At 46.5% G+C, this 18,962-nt stretch overlaps 2 protein-coding genes and 1 long non-coding RNA gene across 3 annotated transcripts in view; 2 read left to right on the top strand and 1 right to left on the bottom strand.

The window, feature by feature from the left end:
* The window catches only part of LOC140122759 (NACHT, LRR and PYD domains-containing protein 3-like), a 56,661-nt gene extending 39,224 nt beyond the window's left edge, over positions 1-17,437 (bottom strand). Inside the window, exons 1-4 of the mRNA XM_072143953.1 lie at positions 17,385-17,437; positions 15,543-15,706; positions 13,199-13,373; positions 8,440-8,505 (exon numbers count right to left, since the gene is read on the bottom strand). Coding sequence (XP_072000054.1) covers positions 8,440-8,505; positions 13,199-13,373; positions 15,543-15,706; positions 17,385-17,409 — 430 coding nt within the window. The 5' untranslated portion in view covers positions 17,410-17,437. The remainder of the gene's footprint in view (positions 1-8,439; positions 8,506-13,198; positions 13,374-15,542; positions 15,707-17,384) is intronic.
* LOC140122762 (fucolectin-like) overlaps positions 1-18,962 on the top strand; it is a 147,769-nt gene that overhangs the window by 48,357 nt on the left and 80,450 nt on the right. The gene's annotated exons all lie outside the window — the stretch shown is intronic.
* On the top strand, positions 12,500-13,464 carry LOC140122786 (uncharacterized). The gene is made up of 3 exons (XR_011854377.1): positions 12,500-12,675; positions 12,995-13,093; positions 13,212-13,464. It is a non-coding gene; the product is annotated as an uncharacterized lncRNA (long non-coding RNA).

Here is an 18,962-nt window from a genome sequence, read left to right as displayed (position 1 = left end):
TGGGGGGACTGTGTGAGGCACATTACTTACTGGGGGGCTGTGTGAGGCACATTACTTACTGGGGGGCTGTGTGAGGCACATTATTTACTAGGAGGACTGTGTGAGGCACATTATTTACTGGGGGGACTGTGTGAGGCACATTACTGGGGGGCTGTGTGTGGGGCACATTACTTACTGGGGGGCTGGGTGTGAGGCACATTACTGGGGGACTGTGTGAGGCACATTACTTACTGGGGGGCTGTGTGAGGTACATTACTTACTGGGGGGACTGTGTGAGGCACATTATTTACTGGGGGGCTGTGTGAGGCACATTATTTACTGGGGGGACTGTGTGAGGCACATTATTTCCTGCGGGGACTGTGTGAGGCACATTATTTACTGGGGGGCTGTGTGAGGCACATTATTTCCTGGGGGGACTGTGTGAGGCACATTATTTCCTGGGGGGACTGTGTGAGGCACATTACTTACTGGGGGGCTGTGTGAGGCACATTACTTACTGGGGGACTGTGTGAGGCACATTATTTACTGGGGGGACTGTGTGAGGCACATTACTGGGGGGCTGTGTGAGGCACATTATTTACTGGGGGGCTGTGTGAGGCACATTATTTACTGGGGGGACTGTGTGAGGCACATTACTTACTGGGGGCTGTGTGGGCACATTACTTACTGGGGGGCTGTGTGAGGCACATTACTTACTGGGGGGACTGTGTGAGGTACATTACTTACTGGGGGGACTGTGTGAGGCACATTGTTTACTGGGGAGCTGTGTGAGGCACATTATTTACTGGGGGGACTGTGTGAGGCACATTATTTCCTGCAGGGACTGTGTGAGGCACATTATTTACTGGGGGGCTGTGTGGGGCACATTATTTACTGGGGGGCTGTGTGGGGCACATTATTTACTGGGGGGCTGTGTGGGGCACATTATTTCCTGGGGGGGCTGTGTGAGGCACATTACTGGGGGGCTGTGTGAGGCACATTATTTACTGGGGGGCTGTGTGAGGCACATTATTTCCTGGGGGGCTGTGTGAGGCACATTATTTCCTGGGGGGACTGTGTGAGGCACATTATTTCCTGGGGGGCTGTGTGAGGCACATTATTTACTGGGGGGACTGTGTGAGGCACATTATTTACTGGGGGGCTGTGTGAGGCACATTATTTACTGGGGGGCTGTGTGAGGCACATTATTTCCTGGGGGACTGTGTGAGGCACATTACTTACTGGGGGGCTGTGTGAGGCACATTATTTACTGGGGGGACTGTGTGTGAGGCACATTATTTCCTGGGGGGCTGTGTGAGGCACATTATTTCCTGGGGGGCTGTGTGAGGCACATTACTTACTGGGGGGCTGTGTGAGGCACATTACTTACTGGGGGGACTGTGTGAGGCACATTATTTCCTGGGGGACTGTGTGAGGCACATTACTTACTGGGGGGCTGTGTGAGGCACATTACTTACTGGGGGGCTGTGTGAGGCACATTACTTACTGGGGGGCTGTGTGGGCACATTACTTACTGGGGGGCTGTGTGAGGCACATTATTTACTGGGGGGACTGTGTGAGGCACATTACTTACTGGGGGCTGTGTGAGGCACATTATTTACTGGGGGACTGTGTGAGGCACATTACTTACTGGGGGGCTGTGTGAGGCACATTATTTACTGGGGGGGCTGTGTGGGCACATTACTGGGGGGACTGTGTGAGGCACATTACTTACTGGGGGGCTGTATGAGGCACATTACTTACTGGGGGGCTGTGTGAGGCACATTACTTACTGGGGGGCTGTGAGGCACATTATTTACTGGGGGGCTGTGTGAGGCACATTATTTACTGGGGGGCTGTGTGAGGCACATTATTTACTGGGGGCTGTGTGGGGACATTACTTACTGGGGGCTGTGTGAGGCACATTATTTACTGGGGGCTGTGTGAGGCACATTATTTACTGGGGGCTGTGTGGGGACATTACTTACTGGGGGGCTGTGTGTGAGGCACATTATTTACTGGGGGGACTGTGTGGTCACATTACTTACTGGGGGGCTGTGTGAGGCACATTACTTACTGGGGGGCTGTGTGAGGCACATTACTTACTGGGGGGCTGTGTGAGGCACATTACTTACTGGGGGGCTGTGTGAGGCACATTATTTACTGGGGGCTGTGTGAGGACATTACTTACTGGGGGGCTGTGTGGTCACATTACTTACTGGGGGGCTGTGTGGTCACATTACTTACTGGGGGCTGTGTGAGGCACATTACTGGGGAGCTGTGTGAGGCACATTACTTACTGGGGGGCTGTGTGAGGCACATTACTTACTGGGGGGACTGTGTGGGCACATTACTTACTGGGGGGCTGTGTGTGAGGCACATTACTTACTGGGGGGCTGTGTGAGGCACATTACTTACTGGGGGGCTGTGTGAGGCACATTACTTACTGGGGGGACTGTGTGAGGCACATTATTTCCTGGGGGACTGTGTGAGGCACATTACTTACTGGGGGGCTGTGTGAGGCACATTACTTACTGGGGGGCTGTGTGAGGCACATTACTTACTGGGGGGCTGTGTGGGCACATTACTTACTGGGGGGCTGTGTGAGGCACATTATTTACTGGGGGGACTGTGTGAGGCACATTACTTACTGGGGGCTGTGTGAGGCACATTATTTACTGGGGGACTGTGTGTGAGGCACATTACTTACTGGGGGCTGTGTGAGGCACATTATTTACTGGGGGGCTGTGTGTGAGGCACATTACTTACTGGGGGGCTGTGTGAGGCACATTACTTACTGGGGGGCTGTGTGAGGCACATTATTTACTGGGGGGGCTGTGTGGGCACATTACTGGGGGGACTGTGTGAGGCACATTACTTACTGGGGGGCTGTATGAGGCACATTACTTACTGGGGGGCTGTGTATGAGGCACATTACTTACTGGGGGGCTGTGTGAGGCACATTACTTACTGGGGGGCTGTGAGGCACATTATTTACTGGGGGGCTGTGTGAGGCACATTATTTACTGGGGGGCTGTGTGAGGCACATTATTTACTGGGGGCTGTGTGGGGACATTACTTACTGGGGGCTGTGTGAGGCACATTATTTACTGGGGGCTGTGTGAGGCACATTATTTACTGGGGGCTGTGTGGGGACATTACTTACTGGGGGGCTGTGTGTGAGGCACATTATTTACTGGGGGGACTGTGTGGTCACATTACTTACTGGGGGGCTGTGTGAGGCACATTACTTACTGGGGGGCTGTGTGAGGCACATTACTTACTGGGGGGCTGTGTGAGGCACATTACTTACTGGGGGGCTGTGTGAGGCACATTATTTACTGGGGGCTGTGTGAGGACATTACTTACTGGGGGGCTGTGTGGTCACATTACTTACTGGGGGGCTGTGTGAGGCACATTACTTACTGGGGGGCTGTGTGAGGCACATTACTTACTGGGGGGACTGTGTGGGCACATTACTTACTGGGGGGCTGTGTGAGGCACATTACTTACTGGGGGGACTGTGTGAGGCACATTATTTACTGGGGGCTGTGTGAGGCACATTATTTACTGGGGGGCTGTGTGGGCACATTACTTACTGGGGGGACTGTGTGAGGCACATTATTTACTGGGGGCTGTGTGAGGCACATTATTTACTGGGGGGCTGTGTGAGGCACATTACTTACTGGGGGGCTGTGTGAGGCACATTACTTACTGGGGGGCTGTGTGAGGCACATTACTTACTGGGGGGCTGTGTGAGGCACATTATTTACTGGGGGCTGTGTGAGGACATTACTTACTGGGGGGCTGTGTGGTCACATTACTTACTGGGGGGCTGTGTGAGGCACATTACTTACTGGGGGGCTGTGTGAGGCACATTACTTACTGGGGGGACTGTGTGGGCACATTACTTACTGGGGGGCTGTGTGAGGCACATTACTTACTGGGGGGACTGTGTGAGGCACATTATTTACTGGGGGCTGTGTGAGGCACATTATTTACTGGGGGGCTGTGTGGGCACATTACTTACTGGGGGGACTGTGTGAGGCACATTATTTACTGGGGGCTGTGTGAGGCACATTATTTACTGGGGGGCTGTGTGAGGCACATTACTTACTGGGGGGCTGTGTGGGCACATTACTTACTGTGGGGCTGTGTGAGGACATTACTTACTGGGGAGCTGTGTGGGGGACATTACTGTGGGGCTGTGTGGGGCACATTACTTACTGGGGGGACTGTGTGGGGGACATTTCTTGGGGTGTGTTCACACATGGCACTAGGACGGGCCTTGGTTTGATCACATATATTTTCCAGTAATACACAAGTGATGGGTGACACGCTCCTGGTTTTGTTTAAATGCAAGACAAAGGTGTGAGCTCCGCCTTACAGTATTTGGGGAGATTGTTAGGGGCGGCAGCAGGATAACACTGCCAGGGAACAAAGATGTAGGGACAATGAGGAACATAAGATGTGGTGATGGGGATTTCTCCTGTGTTCTCTGTAGCTGTATATACCAGGAGTAACCTTGTTATTGGCACAACCACATGTGAGGGGGTTCTGTACAGGAGGGGGCATTACTGAAAGTGCAATACACATGCATTGGGGCCCGTGCCCCGGATCTTTTACCACCCTAGCAACGCCCCTGCTCTGTACTAATAGGTCTCTGTTCATCAATTGTGGCACGCATATCAGCAGGAGCAGATTATAGGTACCCTAAACCCTGGACTATTTAAAAGTGAGGGGCCCCTTTCATCAGTAATGTAACGCAGGCAACGGGTTCCACCCCTGGTCGTGTTCCCCTCCCAAGCTTACTTACAGCCACCTTTTCCAGCCACGTACCAACAAATCCCTGCTGTGTACTCGCTCCTCTGTCAGGTATCCTGCACCCTGAATTAACCTGGAATAATTGTGCCCTTGTTGCTGCCTTTTGGGAAGGTCTTCTCATATCAAAAATGAACTGGCAGGAAGACATGTGCCAACCTCCTTGGCCACACGTATTGAAATGCGCTTTTGTGAATGTGCTAAGGAGGTGACTTGAGAGAAGAGGATTTCAAGACGAGCGCCCAAGTATCAGCGGCCTCTGCTTACTTCACCACTAGACAAGCCCATGCAAGTTGAGAGGACTAAACTTAGTGAGCCAGAACATTTACGCAGACATATCAGGAACTTATGCTGGTACTGTGGCAAGGGTGCTCACTATGTTTGCCACTGCCCACTGAAGCCAAGAAACTCCAGCTCCTAAGTTTGGAAGGAGAGACAAACTTTCAGTTGTGGGTCCTTCCTGTACATGTAGTGAGTCCTGAGCCACTACCTGACCTGCCTCCGCAGTATTGTGCCTTTGCAGACATTTTCAGAAAAGGCTGAGAGGCTGAGACTCTCCCGCGGCATCGTCCATATGACTGTCCGATAGATCTCATGCCTGGATCTTCACCTCCTCTTGGACGGGTTCATCCTCTGTTCCTAGCTGCCTGAGGCCATGTCTCCTTACATGAAGGATAACCTAGAGAGGGGGTTTCTAAGTCTTCTGCAGCCACAGCTGTGTTTTTCTTTGTACAGAAGAAGGAAGGATCTCTTCGGCCTTGCATAGAATATCATGGTTTAAATAAGTATTGTTGTATTTAAAGAAAATCTACCATTTGATTGCATGCATTATGATCCAAATATACTTTGAGACTGCTATAGCTACACTGATGCAGAAACATATCTTGTTTAATCCCTGAGTTGAGTGGTTTTGCTGAAAAAAAATTATGACATTCAGGAAAGCTGGATCGCATGCTTCTTGCTGTACATAAACACATTATACAAGCTGTCTGCACAGTTTCGGATGGGACTACTTAACTTGAGCAGGATGACTCATACACAGCAGCTGGGGGATAGTGCAGTGATGGATTACTTCTGCCTGTTAGTGTGTACATCATTCTCCTGAGAAGTGTAAGAGGAGAAGCACTGAGACAGTCACGGGAGCAACAGAGACTCATTATTCTGAATTTTATAATAGTTTTTTCAGCAAAAACACTCAGTTCAGGGATTAAACAAGATATGTTTCTGCATCAGTGTAGTTATAGCATTCTATAAGTGTTTGGTTTATAATACATCAAATCAAATGGTAGGTTGTCATGTCTCACATGACCGTTTTGTGGCTCGGCTGTACTGTGTTCCACACGACACAAACTTCTGCACTGAAGGGGGTGTTCCGGTGCTCAATAGCACCATGTGCCAGATTTAACATGAAAAGTCCAACACAATTGTGTTGCCCGCCTCCTGATTGTGTCTGAGAAGCATCTTCAAATGGACCCAGAAAAGCTAAAAGCTGTCCTGGATTGACCTTGTCCTCTAAAACTCCATGCTATTTAAAGGAAACCTACCACCACAGTTCTACTTATTAAGGTAGATCCGATTACAGGTTCCCTTTAATCTATAATAATAAAGGCCTTTTTAGGGCTAATCCTTTAGTCGCCCAAATCTTTTATAATTTTCAATCGCTCTATTATGCAAATTTACTAAAGAGGCTACTGGGGCGTGGATTTTCCTAAGCTGAGGATACACAGCGCGGCTACTCCACACCCCAGTAGCTTCTTGCGATCCACCTACCAACCCTTCTTTAGCACCCAGCCATGAGGAGCTGCGTAGAAACTCGTCCACAATGTCAGGTTCTATACATGCGGGCGACTGCGCAGTCTTTGCTCCGAAGCCAGAGCTACTGCGCATGCGCAGAACCAGGCTCCTCCTAGCTGCGTGCTCAAGCTAGATTGGTAGGCGAAATGCAAGAGGCCACTGGGGCGTGGAGTAGCCACGCCTAGTAGCCTCAGCTCACACAACAATTCTTCCTGGAGGTTGACGCCTCTTCCATCTTTGCCAGAGCCCTTCTTCTCTAAGCACTTCTCCCCTGCAAAAAGAAACTATTCTATTGGAGCTTTTGGCCATGAAGTTGTACCTGGCAGAGTGGAGACATCTGTTTGAGGGATCTGCTTATCCAGTAATTATCATCAATTATTCTAGAATTGTCTCAGTTGCTTCTCTTCAGGTTAAATAAAGGATAAATGGTTAAGGACCAGGAAGACGAACGCAATGTTCAGTTGTGAATCAAAATGACTTGTTTAATAGGGCACATAAAACGGACTACGCATTTCGGGATCGTACCGTTCTCTTCTTCACCTCCAGATATTTAAAATTTGCATGAAAATATAAACTCGTGTTACCTGCTACTGTTGGAGTTCTCATAATAAAATAGTAATGAGTTTACATTTGCTCTGTGTATCCCTTACTTGCCGCTACCATCGTTGGCCTCCCTCCTACCATTACTAATCACCTACATCGAGTGCTCCAGGGGAAACATTACTGTCACGCATCCACCGCCTCTTCTTGCTTCACTCTGTCGGCCTTGACGGGTGTGAATGAGCCCTATGCTGGGACAGGGCTACAGTGATACCTGCGGTAAAGCCTCCTTCAAGCCAGCCGCTTAGTTCCTAGTTCTGTGTACAGGCTGATAATTTGGGAAATTAAACATTTATTATTCCTGGCCAATGTTTCGACCACACAGTCTTAAAGATGTTTTAGAGCTAAATAGCAGTGTACAAGTGTACTGGGGAAATGAGCTTTGGCAGCATTGGAGTTTAATAAACACCATGTGGTGGGAATGTACCATAATGGGTTGAATTTATTAAAAATGGCATTTACATCGCCAGTCTTAAAAATTCCCCGCCAGTGGTCCTGTGTCGATATAGTTACTAAGAAGCTCCGGCCTCCCGAATACGGGAGAAAACTCCGGCAGTTCCAACCTGGAGTCTTTCGCTGTAGTCATAATATGGGCCATAATATGAGAGAAATCACAGGGGGGGGGGGCGTTTTTTAAAATGTTTGTGAACCATAGAAAAGGGGGCATTGTACAGTGTAGGGGGTATTATTCTTGGTTTTATACTGTGTGGGCATACTAGGGGGTGCGGTAAGGGATGAAGAAAGGGTGTGGTTTATTATGCAAAAAAATATTGTTTGCTTCATGTGCCACTCTAATCGTCCCTCTTTCTTACATATAAAGGTTGCGCGGTATGATAAACGCAATATGTGAGAGATCAGTCTGATCACAGTAGCTTTTCGGAAATTGTATGCGGTGGATTGTACCGTATCAGAGAAGATTAGCATAAGACACGCCTCCTCTTCCTTCTGCCCCAGCACCTCCTCTCTGACAGTAGACAGCGTGGTTAGCCACTCTGGGGGCTCAAAAGTAAAGTAAATGGCTCGCTTCATACTTTTTATGTGTCCTTGTGACAATTTTAGTTTTGTTTTTGTTCTGCGATGCCAAGTTCTGCCAAATTTAGCTTGCCATGAAAGATTGTGTGTAAGAAACCCTACAAAGCAGTCTGTCCGCTTAGAGTGCTCTTGCTTCTGGGTTTCGTTGTATTGGTTTAGTTTCATGGAAACTTTTAGCATTGTTACTACAATATCAATATGATGTACACTTACCATTCAGTTCTGGGGGAAGGTTGTGTCCAAACTCATCCAGTAGGATTTGCTCCACTAGAGCGTCACCTGATGAGAAAACAGATTTGTCAGATTTATCTCCTCTTCATTTATGAATCTATGCAAAATAATGTATCTGTAAGAAACAGAATCTAAAAAAATATTTCTATAAGATCACGTTGTATAGTTTGTAAATAATTTGCACTTTATTACATGACAGTATTAAAGTGTAACTGTAAAATTATAATAATTTTACCAAATTGTTTGTAACGTCCGTGCCTAAACGTCGCACTATCCGCAGTTGTCAGAATAGATGGTGTTTATTTGTGTGTGAACTGCGGCTTACTGCTTGTGTTTGGATTAACGTAACCACACTCTGCTCCTTGTATTTCAGCCCTGCCCAGAAAAGGTTACTAGCCTAATGGACAGTTCCCTCAGTGGCTGCTGGAGGCGTCCGGGAACTGCCCTATATACCTGCCCATTCCCATCTTACCGTGGTGGTTATTTTTAGTTTTACCTGTGTATCTAGTGCTCCCGCTGTCTTGTTTGGTGTACTGTGTTTTGTACCCAATTGTGCACCTTTGCAGCCATCTTGGTATTGACCCGGTTTGTCTCCGCTTGTCTGCCTGTATCTGGACCTGACCTGTATATAACCAGCTTGATCCTGACCTGACCTGTATATAACCTGCTTGATCCTGACCTGTATATAACCAGCTTGATCCTGACCTGACCTGTGTATATCCTGCCTGAAGGCCTGTATATAATGTTGTCCCTCCGTGTCGTTTACCTTCTAGTGTTCTCCTGCTTTCCCTGTCTCAGTCCTGTGTTTGTATTCTGTGCGCCAGTGTGAACACAAGTCTATTCCTGTTTTCCGTTTACCTGTCCGCTCCACCATCGAGCAGCTGCCAGATGAAGTAAGCTTTCCCTGTCATCTTGTAGGGGCACTCAGGGACCATCAGATAGGTTTATCTGCTTTAGGCAGGGCCTTAGCCCGCAGGGACGTCGCAGGGTGAACTCTCCACCACTTACCTAGTCTGACAGCGAGCGCCAAGCCTGGTTGTGGTTGCGCGGTTGCTGGACAGGTGCTGACATTATTGTATGTGATTTCCCCTTTGCAAACAAACAGAATGATACCTACTTTGTGCTTCCGTTTTCTTTCCAAAGTTATGGTATTTTCTGTTCTGAAAGTGTTTGACAAAAATCTTTTTCACTAGTGGTGAAGTGGGTGGAGACAAAGTCTTCCTGTATCTGCCCTCAAGCTAAGTCCAGTTAGCTTGCCCACAGATCCCATGATGCCTTTTGTTCTCTCACAAAGTACAAAGGGGACATGTACTGTACATACAGAATGCATCTGGTGACAGCCTAACAGCTTCCATCACATGGAGGAGCAGGGGACATGTACAGTACATACAGGATGTATATGGTGACAGCCTGGCAGCTTCCATCACATGGAGGTGCAGGGGACATGTACAGAACATGCAGGTTGTATATGGTGATAGCCTGGCAACTTCCATCACATGGAGGAGCAGGGGACATGTACAGTACATACAGGATGTATAAGGTGACAGCCTGGCAGCTTCCATCACATGGAGGAGCAGGGGACACGTACAGTACATACAGGATGTATATGGTGACAGCCTGGCAGCTTCCATCACATGGAGGAGCAGGGGACATGTACAGTACATACAGGATGTATATGGTGACAGCCCGGCAGCTTCCATCACATGGAGGAGCAGGGACATGTACAGTGTACATACAGGTTGTATATGGTGACATCCTGGCAGTTTCCATCACATGGAGGAGTAGGGGGACATATACAGTGTACATACAGGATGCATATGGTGACATCGTGGCAGCTCCCATCACATGGAGGAGCAGGGAATATTTGAGAAATTATAAGTACATGAAGTTTATAGCCTTTACTGTGTGAGCACTAAGGGTTTGTAGCTTATCTTCAAAGAGCTGAAATGCCCATGACAAGGTGGAGGGGAGACAGACATAGAAAGTTCTGTAAAATCATAGACTGGGATGGAGGGACTGATAGGGAACAGGGGAGATCTTGTACCTCACTATTTGGTGTAGGAGACATCTGCATTTGCTGTCTTGGACACATTCAGCTCTGCTACATACACTGTCACATGACCTCCTCTTCAGTGAGCAGGGAGCAGAAGCCCACCCCTTCCCATGAAAATGACAGAGAAACAAAGAATAAACAAAGTATGGGCTCCAGGGCTTACCAGCAGAGGGAGAGGAAGCAGCTCTGAGGTAATCTGAGGTGGATAGCAGGGAAACTGCTGGACATAGGTAACAAAGATAATAGGGCTATTAATTTGTGGGGAAAAAAAACCTTCAATAATACTTTATTCTTTAATTATTTTATACAATAGAAAAAGAGAACTTCATATTTGATAGAAAAACCTTTGTTCAGACATCTGTAGGTTTGCAAGTTTGCACAGACGGCCAATCCAGATCTTTCAGGTTTCGAGTCTGTCACTGGGAACATTGAGTTTCAGCTCCATCCAAAGATTTTCAATTAGGTTCAGGTCTGGAGACTGATTAGGCCATTCCAGGACCTTAAAATATTATATATAGAGCCGTTCCTTAGTTATCCCGACTATGTGTTTCCAGTTATTGTCTTGCAGAAACATCTTCAATGCTCTTACTGAGGCTAGGAGGCTGTCGGACAAAATCTCACGACACATGGCTGCATCCATCCTCTCTTCAATACCTTGTATTTGCCATGTCATCTTTGCAAAAAAGTACCCCCAAAATATGACCCCCTTGCTTCATGGTTGAAAAACTTTTCTTGAGTTTGGACTCTTCTTCCAAACCCAACAATCGGAGTTGATACCAAAAAGTTCTATTTTGCTTTCATCTGACCACATGTCCTTCTATTGTGCCTCCTCTGGATCATCCAGATGGTTATTGGTGAAATTCAGACTGGCCTGGACATGTTCTGGCATGAGCAGTGGGACCTTGTGTGTCCTGCAGGATTTTATTCCATGAAGCATTAGGTTGTTACTTAAGGTAGCCTTTGAGACTGTGGCCCCAGTAACTTCCGGTGATTGACGTTGTCCTCCTGTGTAGTTCTGTGCTGAATCCTGACTTTTCCATTTTCTAATAATTGTGTTGTTGCCTTTGTACTAAGCTGTAGCCTATTGTTCTGCAACAGATCCCAGCCTTGTTCATGTCTCTTTTGTCTTGAAAAAGGAAGGTTCCTCCTGGAAGATTAGGGTTGTCCCCCAAAAAAGTAACATTAACCAGCATAAGATGACACTCAGGAATGATACCTGATTTCACAGCTTTATGGTGATCGAAGTCAGAAACCCAGAGAGCACAGACAAGTGTGGAACGGTCAAAGGTTAATTAGCGCTGGAGCAAGCTATGCTGCAGTACAGAAACAGTGAGGAGCTTAATGAAGCCCAACAGCACAGCAAGTAAACCCATGTTCACACTACAGAAAAAAAGCAAGACACAGAGAAAATCAGTGTCTCACTCTCACAGTATGGACTGAGAAAGATGCTGGCACAGATTTTACAACTTCCTTTTATCACCACCTTGTTATCATCCAGACACAGACTGTGAAACTGAATATGATGTAGCTGCAAGATACCACTTAAAGGGGTTTGGCCCTAGTGGACTTAGTGATAATCGGTGTAAGATTCCAGATTGTGAGCGGGGACTCTCTAAGACACTTCATGATCGCTCTGTGCTATGGGATGATGTGTGCTGACAATGTGCTTTGATTATCAGGGTGCAGGTTTATAAACACTTTCATTTAGCTTCTGAACATTTAATAGCATCTGACCCATAGAAGGAAGTGTCTGTGTGTGTGTGAGCTCGTCTTGGAATACAGAGGGAGAGCCCAATGCAGAGAGACTCTGCAGTGTGAGACAGGAGAAGAATCTGTCCTGCCCGACGCTAGACTGCGGATGCATGATGAGGGCTCATGGGCTGAGCCCTCTTAATAGCGGGTAAATCTTTGCTGCATATTTGTTACCAGTAACACCCACGATTGGTGCTATCATTAATAAGACACCAGGTGTCTTATGTTTCTAGGTGCCACGGATTTGGAGATATGACCGTTTGAAGTGCGGCCCCCTCCGGCCATTCAGCTGAAGTCAGAAAGCGTAAGGATCTGCTGAAGACACTTTACAAAGGACATGCAGCCTCTGCCTCTGTCTCAGAAGCTGGAAAATGGTGATGGACTGACACTGTACAAATTTATAACGTATTTTGGTGAAGGTTTATATAAATTTACAGCATTTTTTTTGTTTAAATAATGGGAAAAAATGCATATATTTTCCAAGTTTTAGTAATTTGTCTGCTAATAGTATGAAAAATGTTATTAATACATTTCAAGTTAAAAAAACATAAAGAAACAAAGTAGAAGTTGTTATAATATGTACCAAAGAATTGGAACAACCTCTACATCCAGACACCAATAACCTTGGGTCATTAAGAGGTTCATGCAATTAAAAGCAAATTAATTCCTTGTAAATGATACATTGTGTAGCGCAGCCTACAACAAAAATAACGACCTCTCTGTTCTTTGTAGGTGGGAAAAGCCTTGGAAATGGCTCTTGTGTACATGTGTATTGAGAGGAGGAACAGTTGTACAAGGATTTCATGGGTGAAGGGTGAAGTATACAATGTGGTAGGTGGTTTGGTGGCCATGGGCCCCCCAGAAGGCTTGTGCCATGAGCCACTGCCCAAACCGTCTATATTATAATCCACTACTGGGACTGACACACAATTTTACCTTTCTGTTGCAGTTCCTCCAGTGCAGCGTCCAGGTTGGGGGACCTATAATCCTTCCGTAAGACATGAAGACTAACCCATAATGCTATCACAGCTTCGCGTCCTCTCTGGACAATCTCTGGTAGGAAAGTCTGAGCCAATGTTTTTCTATCATTTTCTATCAGAGTCAAGTATTTCTAAAAAACAAAAAGAGTGACACATCAGAGTCATTACACATAGTATATATCAGTCAGAGCATTAATATAACCAGGTGTATCATGGGTAATGGAGGCTATAACGCTCCTTCTGAAGTTGCCTCTGTAGGCCACCTTTACAGGCCTATGGAGTGCAGTTTCAGGGGTGTAACTACAGGGGTAGCAGCCATAGCAGTTGCTATGGGGCCTGCAGTTTCAGGGGGCCCCGGCATCCAACCAGACACACTAAATAATGTAGGATGTAGCTCATTATATACATTTTATGCTTCATATTGTACAGCATAATATGTATATAACAGGGCACATCATCCACACTTAACGCATGAGTCGGCAGATAAGAAATGTTGAGGGAGGAGACAGCAGGACAATATTACTGGAATCTCTTATCTATACTTCCTGCAGTCCACTATATATGTATATATATATATATATATATATATATATATATATATATATATATATATATGCTGTATGACTGTATATGGTGCTGTATGTGTTTATATGTGTGATGTGTATATGGTCTATGTGTGTGTATACATTATGTATATTTGCTACATGTCTGTATATGGTATTGTATGTGTATGCACATTACTGGGGCATACCTCTCAACCGCCCCGGCTTCGGCGGTCAGTCCCAGGTTTTGGGCTCTGTCCCGCAGTCACGGGCGGCTGTGAGATTGTTCTGGGTTCCGCCCACCTCCCCCATTTTGTCCCGATTTCAGGAGGAGGCAGGATCAGCCCATGCTGCCTCCTCACATGATGTGATGATGCACGAGTCATGTGAGGAGGTAGCTCTGCCCCAGCTGGCCCCGCTCCCTCTGCTAGTCAGTCTGAACCTGAGAGAGAGTGACTGCGGGTGAACGAAGTAAGGTAAGAAACAGGGTTTTATGTTTAACAGGGGACAGAGGGCCACAGGAAGAGGAGGCTGGAGGACAGGGTGCTGCTACAGGTCATGAGGAGGCTGAGGCACAGGAGGAGGATAGAGGACAGGAGGAGGAGGCTGGAGGGCATGAGGGCACAGTGGGAGGCTGGAGGCCAGGAGGAGGATAGAGGACAGGGGGAATGGAGGACAGGAGAAGGTTGGAGGCTGCTAGAGGACAGGATGAGGCTGGGGGACAGGAGGATGCTGGAGGACTGGAGGCCACAGGAGGAGGAGTCTGGGGGACAGGAGGAGTCTGGGGGACAGTAGGAGTCTGTGGGACAGAAGGGGAGGAGGCTGGAGTACAGGAGAAGACTGGGAAGATGAGGAGGATGCTGGAGACGGAGGAGGCTGGAGGACAGGAGGATATTTGAGGAGGCTAGGGGACAGAAGAAGGATGGACAGGAGGAAGCTGTAGAGCAGGAGGCTACTGGAGTTGGCTGGAGGACAGAAGGCTACAAGAGGGTCTTGAGAACAGGAGACTATATGAGGAGGCTGGAGGACAGGGGGCTACAGGAGGAGGCTGGAGGACAGGGGGCTACAGGAGGAGGCTAGAGGACAGGGGGCTACAAGAGGAGGCTGGAGGACAGGGGGCTACAAGAGGAGGCTGGAGGGGTCTTACATGTTGTAGAGTTTCATTAGAGGGTATCATACGGTTCCATGGGGGGGTTGGCCAAAGTAAGGGGCATTGTACTATGTGGAGACCATCAAGGTCGATATTATACTATATTTGTGGGTGGGACAATGGGTGTAGTTTAAAAAAAGGGAAGGGGCTTTTGGTCCCTCTTTCTCACACCCAAAAGTTGGGAGGTATGCTAGAGGCAGGCTACACATTACTGGGGGGCAGAGGGCATATTACTGGGGGGCACATTAATGAGCAAAAAATAACTTTTTTGATCCTACCAATTGGCTGCATTGAAACAAAGAGTGGAAAATGTAAAGACATCTGAATCCTTTCTTTATCTACAGTAAATATATTTGAATATATATAAAGATCAGCATCTCCTGCCGGGTCGGAGATCCAATGTTATAATGAACCCGGTGGGCTCTAAATTCCCTCTCTGGCACACGTGTAATAAGTTTGCCTACGCTGACACAGGCTGTTGCTGTTGTTTTCTAAATTTCAGAAAAATCTATTACAGAAGAATAAATACAATGTAGCCACACGTAGACATAGAATAGGGACATGAACTGTACACTTTTATATAACACCGGCAGATCATGTCCTCTCACCTCCAGATTGCGGATATTTCGGGAATGGAGTTCACTTAGAAGTGATTGAGATCTCCAGTTCTCCACAATGTAGAGCAGATCATCCTGGAAATATTCATGTATCTTCCGTAGGACATGATCTTCATACTGACAAAGCTTCCGGTAAAACTGGCGGCTCTTTTCATCTAGGAAATGAAGAAGACAAAAGAATGATGTCTTCCAGAAGATGCAAAAGACTAACAGCAGTTTACAGCAGTGTATGGCACAGTAGGGGCCTCAGGGTGGAGAGTAGTAGGAGGTATTATTCTAAGTGGTGATTCAGTCTAGAAGGGGCTTCTGCGTCCTCTGTTATCGTCAGAGGATAAGTGTGCAGAGCCCGACGGTAGTGTGGGGACGACGCTGTTGGGACTCACTCGGACATCAGCATAAAATCTGATCATTTTATTTTAAAAATTGCAACGCGTTTCAGCTCCGGATCAGAGCCTTCATCAGGCATCATGCCAACAGCCCCGTCCCCACACTATCTTCGGGCTCTGCACAGTTGATCCAAATTGTTCTGAGATCCTGGTCCCCAGTCGAACATGGCTAATGAGGTTTGTCAGCTGGACTCTGGTGAGAGTCCTGGTTTATAACAATGATTTCACACTTTGTATGTACGGTATCACACGAGGATTGTGCTTTGTTCCTTTCTCCCTTGCACTTCTGCTATCTTGGGGTGCTTTGGTATTTGCCACAGCCCCCTATCCCAGGTTCTTCATCAGAGGATAAGTGACGGTGGGATATAGGAGAGGAGGGGAGTGTAGAAGGACGCGCTGCCCCATAGACAATAAGGAATATGGAAGCTGCAGATTAATTTTTATACTTTATGTACTGTGGACTACGCGTTTTGAGGATGCACCGTCCTCTTCATTAGGTCCAAAAGTTACACACTATAAGACATTATAAAAAAAACAAAGGAATTTTCAATATATGTTTTTGAAACCATAAAAATAAAGCTTTTAACAATAAAGGACAGAGTTCTTTTTGCAGCTGACCCTTGGAGCGCTGGATTCCTTTCTTTTGTAGCACTTTGACTTGTACCACCTAATTATTCTTTTAGCTCACGTACCCCCATCGTGGAAATAGCGGCCTTTGTGACCTGTAACCCCGCACCTGCCTCGCTCCTCTCAATCTCCTTTTGAATTAACTTTCATTAATTACAATTTACACATAATAATAACACGTTTGCTGCTGTGGATCTTCTTCCCTTTCCATATCTTGTGTGCCCCTCTTGCTTCTTGTACCTGATGAAAGGGTTGGTACCACATAATAAGGACACATGTTCCCCTTTAGATCTCCCATATCAGCGCCATAGTGAGGCGTGTACTAAGTGCAGGGGGTTCACATTTCCTTTTTGGTATACACTCCCGAGATATCTGCTACCAGAGGGAGGCATAATGGTTTCTTCCATCTGACCAGTATAAGACATCACCTGAAAAAGTCAGGATGGAAAGACGTAGCCTCCTGCTCCCTCTCAGCAGAGGCAATAGAAGGCTATATGGAGCGGATGCAGCGTATTGCATCCCTCCCCCGGCCTCACCGAGCGCTTACGTTGCTCAGCAGGAGGGAGGACCCCGGTGATGTCATTGTCCATAGGACACCCCATACTTTGATGGCAGCCAATGACCAGCTGCTGCCATTGTTCACTCCTCCCCACACATTACGGGGGGAGGTCGCCAGGCCAAGTATAAGCATACATTGGGATACGTGTGTGCCATCCATTGTAAGGCCCTGTTGGGAATCTGTCCTTACAATATATAGCAAAAACAAAATGTGATCCCAGCCTAAAATTGTTAGATAAGAAGGAAGAGGAGGAATCCTTACCATCGCTGGGGGTTATAATACTCATTTCTGAGCTGGTGGAGAGATGAAAATCCCTGCAATATGAAAAAAATCTGCATTATACATTATAACCAAAAAAAAATTACATTTTTTTTTCAGTAGCTGGGAGAACTGAACAATTTGTTCATCGTATCCAAAATTAGAGGCAGTGCACAACTTCTTTAGAATCAAAGCATGCATTTTTATTAATGACGAAAAGTGTTCCAGTAACGTTTCGGTAACGTCAGTAAAATAAGGTGATACAAGGTAAAGTGGCGATTGATGGTGTATGTACAAGAGTATCTAGAATTAGCTCCTACATAATGTATATTACATAAATAATGTAGTCCATATGAGTATCTGTAAAACTTCTCATAATGCAGACAATATCATAAAAAAGTCTATTATGTGTGTATGTTAGAAAAGTCAATTGTAATGGCCCCTCTCATCTTCCTCTCATTTTGTGGCCCCCACTGTTCCTCCTTTCCTTGTTTTAAATACATTTTTAAAAATAATAAATACCACATACTTACCTGTCCCCATTCCCTAGCATCTCTCTTTATCCTGAAAGAAATGATGACATCATCACTCCACGCCTGTTGGCATCACAGCTACAGGGGAAAATGAGGATGGAGAGCTGATTACCCTCTCCATCATCATGATATTCAGATCTTTCTGTGTCTGAGGGACTCCAACACATAGAGAGTTGAATTCTTGCTACCAGTGGTAGGGGGTGGAGCTAGCAACGACAGGAAATGGATCAGCCAGCAGGGGGCAGAGCCAAATGGCATCTGGGGCCCACAGGTATTTCTATTGGCACGCCGGTGGCCAAATCCGCCCCTGGAGAGAGGTCACACGAGTCCTGGACTGCGTGGAAGACTGACTGGTGGACTTGAAGCATTGTCCGCAATCCACGACATCACCTGTTCACACTGTTGTGGCCTCAACAGTGCTCTACCACGAGTCCCAGTAAGTTGAGACATGAAGCTAGGGAGTGTAGCTCTACAGCGTTCCCCTGCTCCCTCATTAGCAGGTGGTGTCTCATCCCGCCCAGGACCACGGCCTCTGACCCCTGCAGTAATTGGATGCCCACGCCCACGTCCTCGTCCTCTACCCCTAGCCCTCGGGTTCAACATTTTCCAAATAAAAGTATTTTATAGACAAAAGAGAAATATAAACTACATTTTTTTTGGTAATTTTTTTCTTTATGTTTTTTTTTTTTGGGGTTTATAGAAGAACAAAATTTGATTACTATAACTGAAATTTCCCACCCCCCCAAAAAAAATTGAAAGTGAAAATTTATTATTTATTTTTGTTTTTTTTTCGTTTTTATAACTTTTTTTTTGTCTTTTTAAATTTCTTTATGAACGAAACACGCAAAAGAAATCAGAAAGCAAACTGAAATGCGGATTGCTGAATGTCCCGGTACTAATGTGAAGAAAAAACCGTATTAGATTACGCCACAGAGTAAGTAGAGTACGCTTCACCGGCAGAGAGAATGTGGATTGGGATTTCTGGAGACTAGCTTGCTAAACAGTAGCAGGCAGACTAAGCTAGATGAAATTGCATTTGCACCACTGA

Source organism: Engystomops pustulosus, chromosome 3 (genome assembly GCF_040894005.1).
Source record: "Engystomops pustulosus chromosome 3, aEngPut4.maternal, whole genome shotgun sequence".
Taxonomy (NCBI): Eukaryota; Metazoa; Chordata; class Amphibia; order Anura; family Leptodactylidae; genus Engystomops; species Engystomops pustulosus.
The sequence above is the reverse complement of the archived record's forward strand: the minus strand, read 5'-3'. Positions and strand labels throughout refer to the sequence as shown.